At 41.8% G+C, this 19,926-nt stretch overlaps 3 protein-coding genes across 8 annotated transcripts in view; 2 read left to right on the top strand and 1 right to left on the bottom strand.

Moving 5' to 3' along the window:
• Positions 1–19,926, bottom strand: part of cuedc2 (CUE domain containing 2) — a 203,847-nt gene that overhangs the window by 216 nt on the left and 183,705 nt on the right. The gene's annotated exons all lie outside the window — the stretch shown is intronic.
• On the top strand, positions 287–11,779 carry ppa1b (inorganic pyrophosphatase 1b). Its single transcript, XM_083774494.1, has 11 exons — positions 287–478; positions 2,688–2,752; positions 3,395–3,448; positions 3,866–3,985; positions 5,865–5,951; positions 7,279–7,405; positions 8,708–8,835; positions 9,026–9,111; positions 10,481–10,556; positions 10,920–10,959; positions 11,419–11,779. The coding sequence occupies exons 1-11, from the start codon at positions 418–420 to the stop codon at positions 11,448–11,450; spliced, it is 876 nt and encodes a 291-aa protein (XP_083630620.1). The 5' UTR covers positions 287–417; the 3' UTR covers positions 11,451–11,779.
• On the top strand, positions 12,743–18,796 carry sar1ab (secretion associated, Ras related GTPase 1Ab). 6 transcript variants are annotated; one of them, XM_083774378.1, is made up of 8 exons: positions 12,770–12,845; positions 14,175–14,310; positions 15,157–15,223; positions 15,535–15,654; positions 15,768–15,833; positions 16,319–16,422; positions 16,529–16,660; positions 17,170–18,796. In XM_083774378.1, the coding sequence occupies exons 3-8, from the start codon at positions 15,166–15,168 to the stop codon at positions 17,284–17,286; spliced, it is 597 nt and encodes a 198-aa protein (XP_083630504.1). In that variant the 5' UTR covers positions 12,770–12,845; positions 14,175–14,310; positions 15,157–15,165; the 3' UTR covers positions 17,287–18,796. The 6 variants fall into 6 exon arrangements, with proteins under 6 accessions (XP_083630501.1, XP_083630502.1, XP_083630504.1 ...); XM_083774380.1 differs by having other exon boundaries at positions 15,154–15,223; XM_083774375.1 differs by lacking the exon at positions 14,175–14,310 and having other exon boundaries at positions 12,743–12,845; positions 15,154–15,223.

The raw sequence follows: 19,926 nt of genomic DNA, 5'->3' as shown, positions 1-19,926 counted from the left end.
CGGAAATACTATGTATATTTGTATTTGTATCTTAGAGTATATAAATAATAATATCATAGACATATATGATAAATATACGATTATAATATAAGATTTGTATACACCCGGTGTGTGTGTGTGTGTGTGTGTGTGTGTGTGTGTGTGTGTGTGTGTGTGTGTGTGTGTGTGTGTGTGTGTGTGAAGTAGTACAGGATTCAGTACAGTAGGCGCGTCTCTAGAGCGGATATTAACAAAGAGCTTCAAATAGAAACAACCAATGCTTTCCAGAGTGCAGTAGTGCAGTTCGTACGGAAAACCTTCTTGGTGGTGACGCGTGGTAGTAGCGGCACAGACAGACTGAGCGGCCGAGCATCAGTTAAATCTACCGGTGGGACGCGGCGCAACAACGCACAAAACACCCGAAATACAGCCAACAACATGAGCTTCACGGTCGAGGAGAGGGGGAACCCCAACACCCTGAGCTACCGCCTGTTCTTCAGTAAGTCACGTTTGTTTGTACGTTAGTTTTTGCTCGATTTGTTGAGGAATCGATTCAAAGTCCATACATTCCCCCCACCACCCGGCCAGGGGGTTGGTTTCACCACATACAATGATCCCACGTGTCACTTCTATGTCGGAGCATTCGAACACCGACCGTACACTTTACAACTTGAACACTTAACGACGTTATACAAGCCAATATATATTTGTTCCACAGACAGATAATGCCGGCTTGTGGCAGCACGATTTGCTTTTATTACCCCACGTAAGGCACGTTATAGAGCTACAGCCCTTAAGTTTTATGAGGTGATTGCATTTTACTGCCCAGTTTAATCGATGATCATGATTACGGTATTTGAGGAATTAACATTCTCGGATTAGATTTTTTTGTCCTGTAGCCTCCAGGGTAATCAATGCTGTTTGGTACCGGTGGTGGAAAGACAACGCCCTCTCTGGCCTGCAAAGGCATCTGATGCAACACTTTACTGCACAATACAAAGCCCTCACTGATGGGGTCTCTCTCTGCAGTTCACTGACCATTACAGTAGTTGTCAGAAGTTCAGTTTGAAAACATTCAGCATTTCAAATCTTGCTTCTAATACACAACGTCGGGAACAAAGTTTTTAAGTAAGTTCAGCAATGGACGTGTTAACTCAGTGGTTTATCATATTTTTTTAATTTCAAACATCCCCAAGTTTGATATGCATTATAGACCCACACTCCCCCATAATTCTTGAGAGTGTACACATGTAACCAAATGGATGGTTATGGACTTCACCCCTTTTGCAACCAGATCTTTTTAATGATGTTTGGGAGACGAGAAACACTTTCCTGGGGTTTTATGTGTGTATACCACGTGTTTTTAGATATTTTAGTGTTTTCAAAGTGCCAGTGATGTCATGGACACTGGTCTCACTTCCTTCCTGGTCTCAGTAAGGGCGCATCCAGACAGTAGATTCACGAAGATGCCAAATGCAGCGAGCGGCAGGTGTCTCTTCCTGGTTTTTAGACAGCTGGTGGATGGAAAATGAAGCTCGTGCATGGCTTCCACTTGCCGCGGAGGCAAGCGTTGAAGCGTTTCCAGTTTTCTGGCCGACGCAAGTTGCAGCGTAGGTGGAGCTTCATTTCCATCCACCAGCTGTTTAAAAATCACACCCGTATGAAGTCAGTGGTGCAACTCTGTGTGGGGGTCCCCGGAAGTTCCAGACCCACAGGAACGCGCCCAGGGTACCGGCCTGGTTCCAGTGAGCAGCCCGCGTCTGAAATGGTTGAGAAATGACAGTTACCGTGTGAGGGTCCCCAGGGGATCTCCGGAACATCCAGACCCCCAGGAACGCGCCCAGGTGGGCCAGCCTGGTTCCGGCGAGCCGCCCCATGTCTGAAATGGTTGAGAAATGACAGAGTAAGGGCCTATTCATACTCCTATTTTAGAGCCGAATCAAAGTCGGTTCGGCGCTGTGGAGCCTACAATGTGACGTCATTTGAGGTTCGGGGGGGCGGGTACCGTCCTAAAGTCGGCTCTTCGGTGCTACTGAAAATTTCTGACGAGCCGAAATCATTTCGGCACTACAGCGCCGAAACAGCAGTAAAATAGGAGTATGAATCGGCCCTTATCATGTGGGGGTCCCCAGGGGGTGACTACTGTATTGTACTGTACTATCATTACTGTACTGTCACATCCAAAATCGTGTGTGTGGTGAACACCATCCAAACGCTATTTTCGTGCTCGGACACAGCCAGCCAGCCAGGGACACTAAGCTGTCTATAGGAGTGGTTGCACCCTATAGACAGTAGATTGCCCCTACCGTTCTTCCGTTTTGCTTCCGCTATATGCTTCGCAAGGAATCTCGGGAAAGCTTGCCAATGCAATCACGCATCGCTATTTTCTCCTGTTGCCTCCATGTTGCCTTCCGTTGAGATACAGACGGCCCAGAGCCGGAAGAGGCGTCTACGTTTATATGTCTATGGTTGTCCATGGGTGAGTGCAGCAAAGCATTATGGTCATTGTAGTAATCCAGCAGTGAGAGTGAGACCAGTGTCCATGACACTTTGAAATACTAAAATATCTAAAAACACAAATTACCCACAAAAACCACAGAACCACTGTAGTAATTTATTGTGTACATGTTTATATAATCTGACACATTACTTGTGTGCTCTCTCTGACTGTGTTAAACAGCGTGTGTGCGATTATTTTGTCTCAACAGAAAATGATGAAGGAAAGTACATCTCACCATTCCATGACATACCAATGTATGCTGACGAAGGCCAGGTAAAATATGGTGAAATATTCACCTTTAATTCACATCCAAACTAGTTACATAATGATGACCATGGTGGTTGGGAGTAAACTTCAACCTGGGCTTGGACTTTTACTGACAAGTATTTTGAATTCCGGCTGGTTTTCAAATAATAGTAAATGAAACTGTTCAGACCAGGGTGCTTGGTGAGGTGACTCAGCCAGTTGGTGTGCAGAGTAAACCGTAATGCTGTGAGCGAGAGGAGAGGACCCGAGTTTGAATCATCTCTCGTCTTGTCTCGCATGTCTCACCTCTCTTGAGTCTCTGCCCATGGTTTCTGTGTCTGTGTGTCTGCACTCTCCTTAAACATCAAATGACATGAATATTAAAGAAAAGAAAATGAAACCTTTCCGTTTAGATAAGTTTCCCATGGAGAACAGCAAGGTTCATAGTCTGCCGGGGCAATGGCCTCGACTCTGAACCTGCCCGATCCAATATCTAATGTGATTGCTCTTATCAGTTGCCGTAGGTGTAATATTTCATGATGCACAAAGCCATCACCCATCAATAGACATTAAGTTTGTATTTAGTATGTTTTGTTTAACATGATATGTAACACAATTTCATATACTTTGTAATTGATAAATTGATGGATATCTTCTTCTCTTTTCCAGAACATCTTTAACGTGGTCGTTGAGGTACCAAGATGGACTAATGCAAAGATGGAGGTAGGCTCTTCAAATGACTGTAGCTTGTCACTAGGCTCCATAGGCCTCCCATAGTAGAAACAGCCTACATCCCAATCCTCTGCACACGCGCACGCACACGGTCATTATTGGTTTTTACTTTTTAGTGCTCAGAAAGAGATAAAGTACGATGTTGGGAGCTTAATAATAAAACATTAATTCGAGGTTGCGCATAATGATAGTCCGATCGGCAGTTCATCGCCGCAAGCAAGACTGGAGCGGACAGTCACTTCCGGGTCGGCCGGATAATGCTTCTTCTTCTCTGTTTATGTCACGCATTTCACTGGCACTGGCCTCACGTTACCGCCTATGGTAACGGGAGAGAATGTGTTAACAGTAATAGTCATCAAAGGTAAGATGGAATAAAAGTAATATCATGTTAATGTTGTTTACTTTCAGATCGCTACAAAAGAGCCGCTCAACCCAATTAAGCAAGATGTGAAGAAGGGTAAACTGCGTTATGTAGCCAATGTATTTCCACATAAAGGGTACATATGGAACTATGGAGCAATACCACAGGTTTGTTTTTATACCTGTTTGCAGAAATTATTTCTCCATCTAATTTGCTAGCTAACATGTAAATTTCAGTTCAGCTTTCTAGCTGAACATTGTTATTATAATAATATTTAATTTAATTGATGTATTTGACATTAATCTCTCTTGGCTGATAAGCTCTTCGTTGTAAATCAGCGAGGGAACCCATTGTGTTTTATGGTGATGAACTATGTATGTATAATTGTATATGGAACCTAAACCCTTATTTAAGGAGCGTAACATTGAGGTATGAAACCTCTTTTTGCAAGTGAGACTTGGCCAAGACGGAGCCAAAGCAGTACTTACTAAGTTACAGAACAACTTTAAAAAATCTGTGCAACAAATTCGACCCAAAAAGATGAAAATACAATTAACAGTTGGTGCTCTGGGCACAAACATGAGCAGGACATGGACAGCTTTTCCATTATGCCCCTTTAAAATCCCATGAGACAAGGAGGTGATCTAATTAAAGTTTTGCCTGCAAATCATTTCCATGACCATGGTCCTTGATTAAACAAGCTCATCTTGCCTACATCGGTTCAAATAGCAAGTAACATAAAACGGGCCCAAAATTTTTGGCCCGACCCTACCCTAACTGGGTCGGCCCGAGGCTCGGCCCAACCCTAAAAATTACCATTATGTTAAGCCCGAAGCCCGACAAAAGCCCGACAGAAAAAAAAGAGAGGAAAAAAAAGCAGCACTAAATTGCGGCGCAGTGGCGCCGTGTTTCAGTGTGAAAGTGAGAACGGAGATCAACGGATTTATCAAAATAAAGGATGTATGTAACTCACGTTAGAATAGGCTATTAATGTTCCATAACTTCCATTTCCAATCATTCTAATGGATTCCATACAGTGGTGGTGGTGGTGACGACTGCAGGTGAGTAAACACGAATAGCTGCTGCAGCTCCCTCCCTTAGTTTCCTCTGAAGTGAAGTTGCTTTACGTGTAGCGTTATAAGTTATATCACCATGGATCATTTGGTGACGTTGATTAATAATTAGGTTTTATTCATCGCAGCCAGCTGGGTTAACGAGACTCAGTGCAACATGACGAAAACCTGACGCTTCTTCAGCTGTGATAATCCAATTGATTTTATAAAATATTTAAGCATATGGCAACTTGGCAAGTTAACTGGTGGTTAGTAGCTCGTTTGGTGTGCAAACCAGAGGGAAACCAGCGGTAGCAAGGCAAGCAAGCAAGTCTCTCACCGTTCACTGTTCTCTCTACTGTACTGCCTGCGCGCAGTGCAGGACTGCGGGGCAGGCTACATGCTGCTCTGGCCTCGTACACACATGCTGGACCGACATGATCTGTTCTGTCTGTGTTTCATGGCCGCCTCTGGCTCAATGCTTTTCCAATGGAGTCACGTGGTTTGACATGTGTGTACGAGGCCTCTGAGTCTGATATGCCAGTGCGATGCGACCCCCGTCTCCAGTCTTCCTCCTGTCACAAGTGAATCACCTAGCGCAGCCCTCTTCATAATAAATACATGTATAAACAATCACATTACAAAAATAACAGAATTGCTATTTTTATTATAATAACACACTTTAAAAAAAAGAAAGAAAAAATAACAATTGCGGAAAATCACAGAGCCCAAGGCTTGGCCCGGCCCAAGGCTCGGCCCGGCCCGACTAATTAGCATATTTTTTGGGGTTCGGGCAGAGTTTGAGAACAACCATTTCTCTGAATGTAAGTTCTAACAAAAAACAAAAACATATTTGTGTACATTGTACACACAGGCTGCTTAACCAAAATATCCTTATAAATAATAACCTTGACAGTATTGCATCCTACACAGTGACCAAATGACCAAATTGTAACTATTACTTCACTCTGATTCTGTTTTGTTGGCTGCGTAGACATGGGAAGACCCAGGACACAAAGATGGAGACACTGGCTGCTGTGGTGACAACGACCCAATCGACGTTTGTGAGATTGGTAGTAAGGTACAACATCTGTTTATAATTCTAAATATGCCTGCTCATCCAACAGCCTTTTACAACATTTTAACTTTTTAAGCCGGTGGTTGTGAAACGTTTTAATTTCAATAACCTTGGTATAATGCAATATGCATTATGCACAGTTGCCCACTGCCCTCCACAACACTTTAACCAAAACCAGTGGTTTGATTTATTTTATTTTAGATTAAATCACAAAGAAGACCACAAGTCTCCATACTGGGGCCAAGTGTTATACTTCTCTAGTGGTGTTTGTTTGGTAGAACAGATGCATAATGTTATGGGTGTGCTGTGTTGTGTCTATTTATCCATCTTTGTACAGTGATTACATATAGAGTGAGAAAAATGGAACGGGGAGTGCCCGTCTTTGTGGGGCCAGGCCGTGGCCAGGTCCCTTTGAGGCCGGATCCCCGAGGGCGACGAAACCAAGCACTCCCTGCTCCATTGTTCTCACTTTCCTACTGTATATGTTCTGTAACATATATACAGTATACTGTATATAGGATGTATACATATTCTATCTGTTTTTTTTATTGTATGAAATGTGTTAAACTCCTCGCAAAAAGTTTGAAAACTTAACTTAACTTCAGTTGATTATTTCTCCCCTTCAATAATATCACTTGTATTTTATATCATGTTTATCTTTGATTAGTCACTTTCCACACGAGGTATAACTTGTAAGGACCACAATTGTGGAATGAGCAGCTAAGCATGTGGGTAGCGCCACCAGAAAACGTACCAAAATATGTGACCAGTGCCACAAGTCGGCTATAATGAAACTTCACAATAGACCAAAAAAAATAATATATATATATATATATTTTGGTGGTTTTCGTTTTTAGCCACATTAACACAGTTGGAATGTTAAAGAATGTTTTTATTCCATCAGAAAGTCGTTTTAGTGTCATTAAGTCGTTCTAATTGCTTAAACATGTCACTATGTTTAATGTTTTAACCATTGGGTAAACCAATTATAATTATGATTCTGTTGGTAATCGTTTTGAGCAGTTACGAAATGTGAAACGGAGTCCTGCAACTTTGACATCTGTCAAATCTCTGAAAGAATGCATATTGTTCAACCGGTTTTCTTGGGATGTTTTCTTCCTGGAATGGCCACTTCGCTGTCTGTCTTTGGCTTCACCAGTCTCACTGAACTTGGTCCCAAGTTTGTACACCAAATAATGACACCAAATAATGCGTAACGGAAAAGCTTTCACTTGTCCTATTGCACGGGCCTAGTATCCTGAAGTGACAAACATTACATGTTTTTGTGAGGAGTTTATATAAATATAATTGACTTGAGTGTGTTTTCTAGGTGTGTTCCCGTGGTGAGGTAGTCAAGGTGAAGGTACTTGGAGTTTTGGCCATGATTGATGAGGGTGAGACTGATTGGAAAGTCATTGCAATCAACGTAGAAGACCCTGAAGCCAGCAGCTTCAACAGTAAGCACAAGCTTCCCTTTACATTTTTACAGAGTTGTCACTCTTAAATCCTACTGACTCACCTACCAGTGAGGTGCTCCCACCGGGAGGATGCAGACCAGGGGTGCCCAAAAGGTATATCGCGATCTACCAGTATATCACAAAGGCTGTGCAGGTAGATCACATGACATGCCCCTGAAGAATATTTAATTTAAATGTAAAAACATTGATTGACATCAAAAGGGCCTGTTAGTTCAAACCCACAATGGAATATTTTGTTTTCAAGAGTGTTGCTGTGCACAAAAGCGTTGGTAGCGTCACAAATTAACTACAAAAAACTCAACATATTCCATTTATCCCCCTCTATTTCCCCATTCCAACTGCATTTGTCTTGTATGTAACGCCAGCTCTGCTATTTCAAAGCCCCCTCAGATGCATACAGTATGAAACTATTTTCAGCAATGGTATAATCTTTTTTTCGGTGGGTAGATCTTGTTGAGCTGGTCATTTTGATAGTAGCTCTCCAGTCAAAAAAGGGCACCCCTGATGTAGACTCTACATCCTTTGTAGAGCCTTCGTCCTACTATTCCCGCTCAACACTCCCTGCTGACAGTTGCCACACTAGCCTGTAGAATTACGTGCAGTGATAATTATCACTCTCCTGGCCCGGCTTCCCTCCCCTGAACAAGCCACATGTGTTTGTGTGGAAGCTTGACAAAGCTGAATGCACATTGGGGATTTGAACCCACAACCTCTGGTGGTGGGCAGGCACCACTGTGACCACTGTGTTCCAAAAAACACATTTTAAATGTGGGAACTATTGTACACTTGATATTGCAGCTTGCTAGCTATTGATTTTTTGTATTGCCATTGTTTATAACAAAAGCATAGGTCTACTGTTAATGGCTTAAATATCTGAAACCCTCCCCTCTATAGGTTGAAAATGTTAGAAAAACTGTGTGCTGTTGGTGCACTGTACTGTATGCCTCTGTGGAGTACAGTCCCAACACGACATCCTACCGTCACACGATTTAAAAACGGGCAGGCTCTCTGAATCAGCAACGAGAAGCGGCCTTTCGCCAAGACATGGCGAAAGACCAATCAAATGTGTAAACGGAGGCGGGTTTATTTTGTTAACCTCAGCGGAATCTTAACAAAAGTGTTTGTGTGTGGGGCAGACAAGTCTGCAACTTCCTCAAATGCATTTATAATCAAGTTGCTCTTTTAAAATTCCAATCGATTTACTAATCTTCTGACAGTCGCTTCATTTTAGCGGTTGTGAGTCTAAACTCTAGTCTAAACTGACTATTTTGTGATTTTTAGATATTAGTGATGTACAAAGACTGAAACCTGGCTACCTGGACGCCACAGTCGACTGGTTCAGGAGGTACAAAGTTCCAGACGGGAAACCAGAGAACCAGTTTGCCTTCAATGGAGAATTCAAAGACAAGGTACCTCACATCATGTCTTAGTCGCATCTGAACATAATAATGTTATTGACATTCAGTTTGCTGATGATCAATGTTGCAAATCTTTCTAAAGATGGACAAATAAATGAACCTTTAAGATGTATGAGTAATTACGATTTCTAAGATATGATGACATATTTTACTCAAACAATTGCTTTTATTCTGTTTTCAGGACTTCGCTATTGAGACAATCAAGAGCACTAACAACTTCTGGAAAGCCCTCATCTCCCAAAAGACCAATGACGGAGGACTGAACTGGTAACTAGAGGATTTCGGTTTTTGTTTTTGTTTGGAGTGAACAGACGGCAGCCGGCATTTGCTTTACCGTCTGTCCATTCGTGATGCCTAAAATCAGCTGCTTGCCATGCCAATACATCCAAACTCAAAGTATAATAAGGAAACTGGCATCTGTTCTATTATTGACCAAGGGATAGTCCAGCAGTGTCACACTCTTGCTGTCAAAACACACGACAACCTAAACCATTATGGAGGGCTTACCGTCTGGCTTTTAAAGCCTAGCAGGAAACCAACCTAATTACGTACAGGTAAACCACATTCCTGCTGACTCTCCCCTTACAGCCTGCCACAAACCACACCTCGCTACCACATACACTCACTCAGTGGCCACTCTAATAGGTAAGGTGTATCGCTTCATGAATGCAAACAACCTACTACTCTAAACAGAGAGGGATGTGTGGCTGCAAGTCTATATAAAGCATTGTTTGCGGAAAGGGCCATGAGGTTCAGTTCCATCAACATCTGAGTGAATTTGAAACGTGGTATGATTGTTGGTCCCAAAACAGGGTTGTTTTACAGCATTGCAGAAAGAGCTCCTCGCCTGTACAGCACTGGTTCTCAAGGTGGGGTCCGGGTTCCAGGCAGTTCTGATACTCAGTGTGTGTACCTAACAAAATGGACACAGTACTATAGTAGTGCACAGTATAACGAGCAGGATTTGATAGTTGCCAATTATAAACGCATTGGCCTGATGCATCTACTGCCCAGAAATGTCCTGAACAAGGTAAAATAAGAAACTACAGGCATAGGGGTCAGCTCTCTGCAGATACAGACACTGCCACACACTTCTAGTGGGCCACGAGTGATGATTGAGAGGGATTATTTTGGTCTATAAAAGGACAATCCTACCTTTAAAGCAGCGGTTCCCATCCCAACCTGTGGTGAAACGGGGCACACTTGAAAATCTCCAAAGTATCCGTGGCCCTCCTACAGACACTTGTTAAGTAGCCAAATGTTGACCACGTGCATTTTCAGAGAATAGCCGTCAGACAAAGCCGGTTGGACCACGGTGGATTTGAACCCACAACCTCCGTGGTGGTCGTGGGAGGGACGTTTTTATCACTGCTCCACCCGAGCGCCATTGGTCAACCCTTTTTTAAAGATTTTTAAATATTGTTTAATGTTATATTATCACTAGAATATTCGTGTTTTGGCAGTTATTTGCATTATCCTCATGGCCCACCAGTGGGCCCAGGCCGACATCACATGAATGGGAATTGCTGCTTTAAAGAAATTTTAATCCCAAGTACACTGAGTCTTAGTAGACGTGTGGTGCAACAGTTTAAGCTTCTCGATAATGAATGACCATTCATTTTCTTCCCCATTACAGCAAAAACACATGCGTTTCATCTGGTGAAAGTCCTTTTTGCTGCTCAAAGGAGGAGGCCAAAGCTGTTGTTGATGAGGTCGGTACCATTTTTGTTTTAGGTGTGGCTCTTGAATCAGTATCTGTATCCAATCTCAGAAACCAGGAGTTTGTAGGTCTATGTTAGGGTATTTTATGACATTTGGCACAAACGTCCTCTTGGACTCAAGGATGAACTGATTAGAGCTACGAAGTCAAGATCACTGTGACCTCACGAAACGTGTTCATTAAATTCCTTTCAAAGTCTTCACTGCATGTACTATGCGAGTCTGGGCAGACCGATGTAATCGGCAACTGATTGGCAGAGGCATACAACCACGATGCTCTATTTCTACTTTGTTGTTTCATATAAATAATCATATATTCTTTATTCAAGATATTTACATAATCTGTCCACTTTTAGACCTGTCCGTGTGGAACAGAAGACCCTATCCCTTCATCAGGTAAGGAGCCATTGAAATGATCCCATTTTAGGCCTGACATCGAAATTTAAAAGATGTCTAGAGTTCTAAATCATGACGGTTTTCAGTGGTGCTCAATATTTCATGTCAAAATTATATGTAATAGGCGGCCGACCCCCATCTGAAAATATGTTGTTCCAGGGAGCCCACCAATAATCAAATATTTGAGTTAAAAACGTTAAACTCTGTAAGAATATATATTCAACGATTTGCACCACATTTTGACGATTTTTCAAAAATAGCACACCTACAAGCTATGAGCTTGTAGATCAATAGCTAAAGTATAACATAATGCTTAAAACACCAAAAGGGGTTCCCGCCCAGTATGGGTTATTGATGAAAAGTTTGAGTACCACATGAATAAACTACGAGGATCCTGTTGATGGTGTTTCGTTCGTTTTACCACAACATGGTAACGTTTTTGTGTTTCTCTCTTTGCAGTGGACCAATGGTTCTACTACGAGAGGAAGTAGCCCACGAGCTGCCTCAGGTGGACCAGAAGAATTGTGTGTCTCATCTGACGAAGACGTACTTGAAGATGAAGCACTTAGAGCTACCATAGATGGGGGTTAGATGGGACAGCTGCTTTCCCTGTAGATTGGAGATGACGGCATCGATAACTGTAGAGAGGAATATCGACGTGAACTGTACATGTTTGTTTTCTTTGCCCAATGTTCCACATTATTTAAAACAAAGATCTCTTTGGAGATGTGCTGTCAACTACATGATGGTACAGGTAGTTTCACCCCAGTAGCTACACGTGTACTGTACGAGACTCGACTGCTTTAATAAAGCTTTTCCGTTTAAATTATTGTGTTGATTTCTTAAGTTAATACTTGTATTGTGTATTGGATTTCTTTTTCATGGTTGCGAGAGCACATACATTTAGCTGTAGAGACCCAGATGTCATGTATTGACGTCTACATCCGTGGTTCAGATTTTATTTTATTTACCATTGAGTATTCACACAGGAATTTGTTTTGACATTAACATGAGTGAAAACGCAGAACATGTTAACGCTACAGCAGCCCTGGACAGCACCATCTCAACCCTTTTCATATCAAGGTCCATCATTTATTCGGCATTTGAGCCACAGTCAGACCACCATTTCATGAGATTTAGCCTCAGACCCAAAACCAGAATATTGTATTATCGTTGGATAAGAGTTTGTCCACAATTATGCAGTACCATAGAGTAGACGATAAAAATAACAATTCTATATTCAAAGATCTATATAACGGTCCATTTGGTTACCAATTGTCCATTATTTATCTGGAGACTACCTGGAGCCCCCTCAAGGACCTCTATGGAAGATCACATAATGCATTTAATGTCTATCTCATAGCAAAAAAAATAGTCTTTATGTGGGACCAATCACCCCACTCTATGCCAATCACCAATGGTTTAAAATTGTTGGGCAAGCATACATTTCAGCATTGCAAGACTGCCCCCTGGTGTCCGCTCAAAAGTAGTTTGAACTGTCTAAAAAGTTCACAAACTCACTGCCCTGGCCTGAACTCCCTGTTGTGAACTTGTGATGCCATCAGAAAAACGTAGTTTTTTTTTGTCGTTTATATTAATAGTTTCCATAAGTTAATTATGAGTTGTGTCTTATATTTGTGCTGTATGATTGGGGTTCATTATCCAAAGGCTTCTATATTAGTAGGCTGCCGTCGTGGTGGGTTTAAATAATGCTTTCAAAGGATCATATTCGGCATGTGACCCCTCCCATCTGACCCCCTCTCCCCAAAAAGACCGTTACGCAGTTCCGGTGAATTGACAAATGTTGTAACCTGCCGGGGCCAGAGCAGCTTGGACCAAAGAGCGTGTATTTTCATCGGGAGTTGACAAAACGCTCACAAATTAAGGTAAAAAAACCCAGCTCGTCAGGATCATCTTGCCTGTTTGACATTGAACTTGAACGCGTGTAAGAGAACAGCTGCCTTGAAATACGTAAGAGTCCACGGCGTGAGTGAGCTGTTTATTATAGTTTATAGTTTGTTGTTGAACAGCTGAGCGCAAGTTACGCAACTCTCAGTGCGGCTGTTTACAAAACCAGCTTTGTTTCGTGGCTGCATGCTGAATAATGTTGAAAGTCGTCACTTATTTCCTCATTCTTGATTGTAATATAGTGGTGTGCTGCATTCAGATTCAACAGAGTGACAGGTGTGTGTGTGTGTGTGTGTGTGTGTGTGTGTGTGTGTGTGTGTGTGTGTGTGTGTGTGGTCATGGGGGGCGATGCGATCGAGTGTCATAGTCACAACCTGTCATAAAAATAGTCTGGGCAAGAATAACACACTGTGTCTTCAGACTGTGAGAGGGTGACACAGCTTTCTTAACAAACTACAGTTAATGTATTTAGGACAGACATCTCTTTAATAAAGACAAACATTTCCAACATCTATCAAACTCCAGTAGACTACATTTAATTAGACTGCTCTCTAAACATTAAACAACTACAAGGCTACTATTTATTATGACAATTATGCTATCTGATCAAGCTACAGTATAGCTAGTTAGCTACAGACTGAGACTGCAGTTGATTTTATGGCTCTGTGAACAATCCAGCTACAGTTCATACGTGGTGGTGTGCTGTATAGCTTTGTTTTCTCCTCCAGGCAGCATCCAGTTTGTTCCCCTTGTGTGATTGCACCACAGGGCTTACACATACCAGTAAAGTAATCCAGGGTCAGGGCAGCGGAGCAAACAATGCACTTCAGTGCAAGATTTCCAATGCAATAGTATCCTTATTGGAAAAGCGTTTGGATGTCAAACATCTTATTAGCCTGGCCATATAGCTGAGCGGTGTGGTGTTGATAATCAGAAGGCCTCCTGTCCCGCCCATGTCAAAGTGTGCCTGAGCAAGACTCCTTACACGGCACCTAACAGCTCACCGCCTCACCCCATCCAAAGCTCTGAGGTCGGCCAACCAGTTGCTTCTGGTTCTGCCCAAAGACTAGGCTAAAAGCCAGAGGAGAGCCTTCGTGGTGGCCGCCCCTCAGGCCCGCGATTCCGCGAACACCTTGCCCCTTCATCTGACCAGAGCTACCCAGTCGATTGATCTTTTTATTAAAGTTTTCTTCTCCCTGGCATTTAGTGACAGCTGAGCCTGGCACCCTATGTTTTCCCTTACTGGTGCAAATGTTTTTCTTTTATTTTTATTTTTCTCTTAACTTAATTGGTATGCTAATGTTCAGGGCGGCTGTGGGTCAGGAGGTAGAGCAGGTCGTCCAATGATCCCTGGGTCGGCGGTTTGAATCCCGGCTCCTCCTGTCCACATGTCGAAGTGTCCATGGGCAAGACACTGAACCCTACATTGCCTCCAATGAGTCGGTCAGTGTGAGCTTGCCACCATTGGTGTGTGAATGTGGAATGTATGAATGAATGAACCATTGTAAAGCGCTTTGAGCACTTGGAAAAGCGCTATAAAAACACATTAATATTTATTTATATGTCATGTCTTTGTATTGTTTTAACCTGTAGGCTACAGCACTTTGGTTGACCATGCTAAATGTGCTCTATAAATACATTTTGAGTTGAGGATGGTTGAAGCTGAACCTAAATTTCCCTTGTAGTATTAACACGTTTCTATACAGTTTATTTAGTAATTACTTCTTCTTACTTCTTCAACATTAATCTGAGTTCACAGCTCTCGCTTGGAAAGTGGGCATCAGCCTCTGACTCCATGGCACGACGGTGTCGCTTGCCGACAAGAGCATATCCTAGAACAGATATTTAGAGTTGATCTTAGAACAACTATTTTTCAAACCACACTGTGTGTGTGTGTGTGTGTGTGTGTGTGTGTGTGTGTGTGTGTGTGTGTGTGTGTGTGTGTGTGTGTGTGTGTGTGTGTGTGTGTGTGTGTGTGTGTGTGTGTGTGTGTGTGTGTGTGTGTGTGTGTGTGTGTGTGTGTGTGCGCTCAGTAGCCAACAGTATAAATTATACTTTATAATAATATAAGAACTTAAGAAGACTGTGGTTGTACTAGGCAGCTCCCAGGTTTTAATGTGTGTGTGACTTGTGTGTGAAGCATGGCGTTGATGAAAAAGCACTCACTGCTCAGCATACCTACCCTGGGTAAATAAAGAGTGAAAGAAAGATATTAAAATAAACAACAGACCTTGCTGCGTGCTTCTCTCCTGTCATGTGATAACAGATAATCTATCTATATTTCAGCAGGCTGAAGACATGTCTTTCATCCTTGATTGGCTCTACAAGAGTGTCAGCAGTGTCTTGCAACTATTAGGTACAGTATTAATCAATCAAAGATTGACTTACTTGCTAAAACGTAAGATAATATTAGTGATTTCCTGAACGTGCTACCTATCCATGCTATTGTAACACCTGCGATTCAAACCCGGAGTTCCCATGTGCATGGGACTAGGGTAAATGCCAAACGCCTACCGCTTATGTCAAGAGGGAATCCCCCCTGGGCCAGGGGATATATTAGGCATTTGGGCTTCAGATTGAGTTACTCGGCTACTACACACTATTTGTCTCTTTCCGCCGATATAATTTTGACATTAAATGTGTGTTGTTTTTTTCTCCTGTCCTCAGGGTTGTACAGAAAGTCTGGCAAGCTGGTGTTTCTCGGTCTGGATAATGCAGGAAAAACCACACTGTTGCACATGCTCAGAGACGACAGGCTGGGACAGCATGTGCCCACGTTGCATCCAAGTAATAATTTCATTCATCTGCATTTTATAGAAACTGGCCCTGTTTATTATCACCGCAGGGGGATGGATCTGTCTTATCTTTTAGCTCATGTCTGTGAAATTGTCTTTCTTCAGCATCTGAGGAGCTGACTATTGCTGGAATGACTTTTACCACATTTGATCTTGGTGGACATACACAAGGTAGGTCATCATTCATAAGACAGGCAAAAGAAAAAGAAAGTCTGCCTACTGTAGTGTAAAGGGCTTCCAGTCGGGGGGGGGGGGCATTTCATTTGTGTGCATATTTCATATGTTTTTTTGCCAGTCTTGTTCGGTTGGTCCTGCACCTGCCTTTTAGTCGATGTGCAAGCTTGTTTTCTTGTTAAGGTCATTGATTGAGTCATTGATTGATTCATTGGATACTTTATTAAGTTAATTATTTATTGGGGTTTTTTTACACAGTAAAGTAGTACAGTCAAAAGTTATGCTAAAAGAATAACAGAAAAAGCCCAGAGAGGCTTGTTAGTTGTTTCCATTGGGGTCCATTATTATAAGAGTCATATGTAAGAGCCTTGTGGAATCTCAATTATTTCCCCTGAACTGTATTTAAAATTATAAAGGGAAACTTTGAAGTCATATTGAGGCTATGCCTGACAATGAATATAATTCATGTCTGACTCTCGCAGCTCGAAGAATCTGGAAGAACTACCTCCCTGCCATTAACGGTATTGTCTACATGGTGGACTGTGCTGATCATGCACGGCTAGCAGAGGCTAAAGTTGAACTTGATGTAAGTCCTATTGTTATTGACATCTTTAAAAGCCACTAAAACAGTCATTGTTGTACGTGTTTCTAGTTGGCAGTCATGTTTTTGGATATGTCCTGTCTCTCTCTAGGCTCTGCTAACGGATGAAACCATCAACAACGTGCCGGTCCTCATCCTGGGTAATAAGATCGATCGCCCAGAAGCCGTCAGTGAAGATATCCTCCGAGGAATGTTTGGTCTGTACGGTCACACGACTGGAAAGGTGAGTTCACAAGGTCTGACTGTTAACAAGTATTTGATGACCGGCGAAGTCTCCGGTGGGACTGACAGCCAACTTGTTTGTCGAATTATTGGCTCAGGAATGTGACAAAAACGAAATCATCTCCAATAATTCAAGGCGTCACTGGGTGTGTAATTGACAAAAAATAAGTGGTTTTTTTTACTACTTTAAATTTAAAATCCATAAGTCTTATATCCGACTGAGAGAGGTAATTGCAACTGGTGCATCTATTGTCCAATTCGGTGCACAGTCTGCTTCAAATCCTACCTGACAGGGTCTAAATTTGGTATGGAGACCACCTGTAACCACTGGTGACTTTAACCCTAACCTACAACAACAATAATATTTTATTCATTATAAGCTACGGATTGAAACTGCAATAACTAAAGTCAAGATAAAACTTCACTACATGTCCAAACATGTAGAAAGTGATGTTAATCTGTTGTGATCCATTCTTTGTTTCAATTGTGTGCCTTTGTTTATTGTTTTAGGGCAACGTATCATTGAAGGAGCTGAACTTGAGGCCGATGGAGGTCTTTATGTGTAGCGTGCTGAAGAGACAGGGCTATGGGGATGGATTCCGCTGGCTTTCCCAATATATTGATTGAGTTATAGCGTTTTTTACATTTTTTACTTAATTGGTTTACCATTTTGTTCTATGCACACGAGAACAGGTCCTGCACAAAAGAACACCTGCTGGAAAGATATTTTCATACATATGGTACATACTATATTTATTCAAGGCTCCGACTAAAAAGAAATGTATTTCACATGACATAATGGCATTCAAACATCTGTAAACCATGTTTTCAGTCACACAAGAGTAGGTCAAAGTTCAAATTAGTACAACATTAGTTTGTCATTCAGTATAACAAACATGAATAAGACTCATTCTCTGAATGACTGTAAAATACTGTGTTCATTTATAATTTTCTACGCTCTCAGAATTAAATGGACACTGATGGACTTTACGGAGTACTGAACAGTTAAGAGTACGAGTACGACATGATGCTACATTAAATGGTTTCTTCTTGGTACTTTGTAAGAAGCAGCCGTCTCCTCCATATGGGACATGTCAGCACCGTGAGCCAGATTGTGACCCAGGTTTATTTTTAGGGCTTGGTGTTGGCTTACACTGAAGGTCGATTTGGTTAACATTTCCGTTGTCAGAGCTGCTCTTTCCCAATTTAGCAAAATTGAAAAGCAAGCTACTTTGTCGGTATACGTCAAGCGAGCTTCCTTCACACTGACTGTGCAAAGTAGAATTTATTTTAACTGTATTAAGTAAAAGGTACATTTGAGTATGGATAATGCTGAAGAGTGTAATTATTTCTATAGAAAGTGTGTCATTGGGTGCCATATGATACATGACTAGACAGCCTACCTCTCAACATACCAAACCGTTTTGAATGTAGCCTACATTAGTTTTATTTCTCAGAATTAATAGTTTATACACAAAAGAATATATATATTTCTTTCTTTTTCAATTCATAGTTTACCTTACCACTACAACCCGATTATATGAATGTGACCACAAGTGCATTATCTGTGTGAGCTTTATTTATTTATGATATTACAGAGAGATATTTTATAATTGCAATGCATTGTTACAGCATTAGCACAACCAGGTGATGGATGTTATCAGCTGCTTACCTGTTTTTATGGATAGTGGGCACCTAAACATTGTGGGCACCTCGATGTCATTTGTTCCCACAAAATGTAATAATAATTATTATTTATTTATTAAATTATGGGAAGAAATAAAAGCCAATTAAACATTAAGGTGCCCACTCTTTCGTGTACCTTTCTTATTAGTGGTTAGTTACTGTGAATAGACTTGAGTACTTGGTGACTATTGCCTGCCCTGTGTGTGCAGTTCAAATATGAGAGTACTTGGGTGGTAGGCCTACTTAAGATTTTGAACAAAGTACATAGGCCCTATATGGTAAAATACATATGACTGCAGCAGCAATACTAGTATTATTATTACTTTGTAAATATTACATTATTATGCAATTCTGGGATGGATCTGTTAGAGAATTAGGCTATAGGGTATATTATATTTTGGGAAGAAAAAATGTTTGGAGTTTGGATATAATAAATATTTTTGAAAGTCTTGCCGGGGTTATTGTTTTTTTCTATATCAGTGTGTTCTCAAAGGTCCAGAGTAGCCTCAAGTAACTCAATGTTAGAATGCTATCTGGGACTGGCATCCGAGTATTAGCTTCTGAGTTGCTTGTGGCTAGGTCCATGATGCCTTTAGGGCAGGCCGGCAGGGTTCTTCAACGTTTTCTCGCCAAAGACCCCTTTAGTCAAATTGGGGTGGTCTTTTTGTGGGGATGTAGTACATTGATTGGATGTCTTATGCTAATGGCGCAAGATGTTCCAAAATATTTTATCTTCTTATACTTGACAGCAGTGTTGGACTCATAGCTCCAGTCATCACCCACATAGTTAACCTCTCCATCAAACAGGGACAGGTCTCCCAAGATTTTAAACTGGCCAAAGTAACCCCCTTGTACAAAAAAGGGAGTAAATTAGAACCCGGCAACTACCGCCCTATTTCTATTCTAAGCTCCATCTCGAAAGTGATGGAAAAAATAGTCTATGAACAGGTTGAAAAGTATCTTGCCACTAATAAATTGCTGTACGAGTTCCAATCTGGTTTCAGAACATCCCACTCCACTGACACATGCCTCCTCTATTTGAGCGATCACATCAAACACACGGTGGATGCTGGAAAATACTGCGGCATGGTCATGCTGGACCTCCAAAAGGCTTTTGACACCGTGAACCACTCCATACTGGTTAACAAGCTTAAAGCTATTGGTTTTGATAGCACATCAGTGAGCTGGATGCAATCCTACCTGGAGGGGAGAGAACAGATGGTGGAGGTGAACGGAACACTGTCCCCTCCCCTCCCAGTGAGCTGTGGCGTCCCACAAGGAAGCATACTAGGGCCTTTACTGTTCCTAATTTATGTTAACGACATGACTTCAGCTTGTGACTGCAACTTGTTCCTGTTCGCAGATGACTCAGCACTGCTGGTCTCGGACAGGAACAAACTGCAGGTTGAAAAGACCCTCAGCTCTGAACTCGGTAGAATCTGCACCTGGCTCGCTGATAACAAACTATCCTTACACCTGGGTAAAACTGAATCCATCCTCTTCGGATCAAATAGTAAACTCAGCAAGGCAGATGGCTTCTTGGTTAAAGTGGGTGACAATATTATCACACGAAAAGATCAA

The sequence above is a fragment of the Protomyctophum parallelum genome, assembly GCF_964188405.1.
Source record: "Protomyctophum parallelum genome assembly, chromosome: 10".
In the NCBI taxonomy this organism is placed as follows: Eukaryota; Metazoa; Chordata; class Actinopteri; order Myctophiformes; family Myctophidae; genus Protomyctophum; species Protomyctophum parallelum.
The sequence above is the reverse complement of the archived record's forward strand: the minus strand, read 5'-3'. Positions and strand labels throughout refer to the sequence as shown.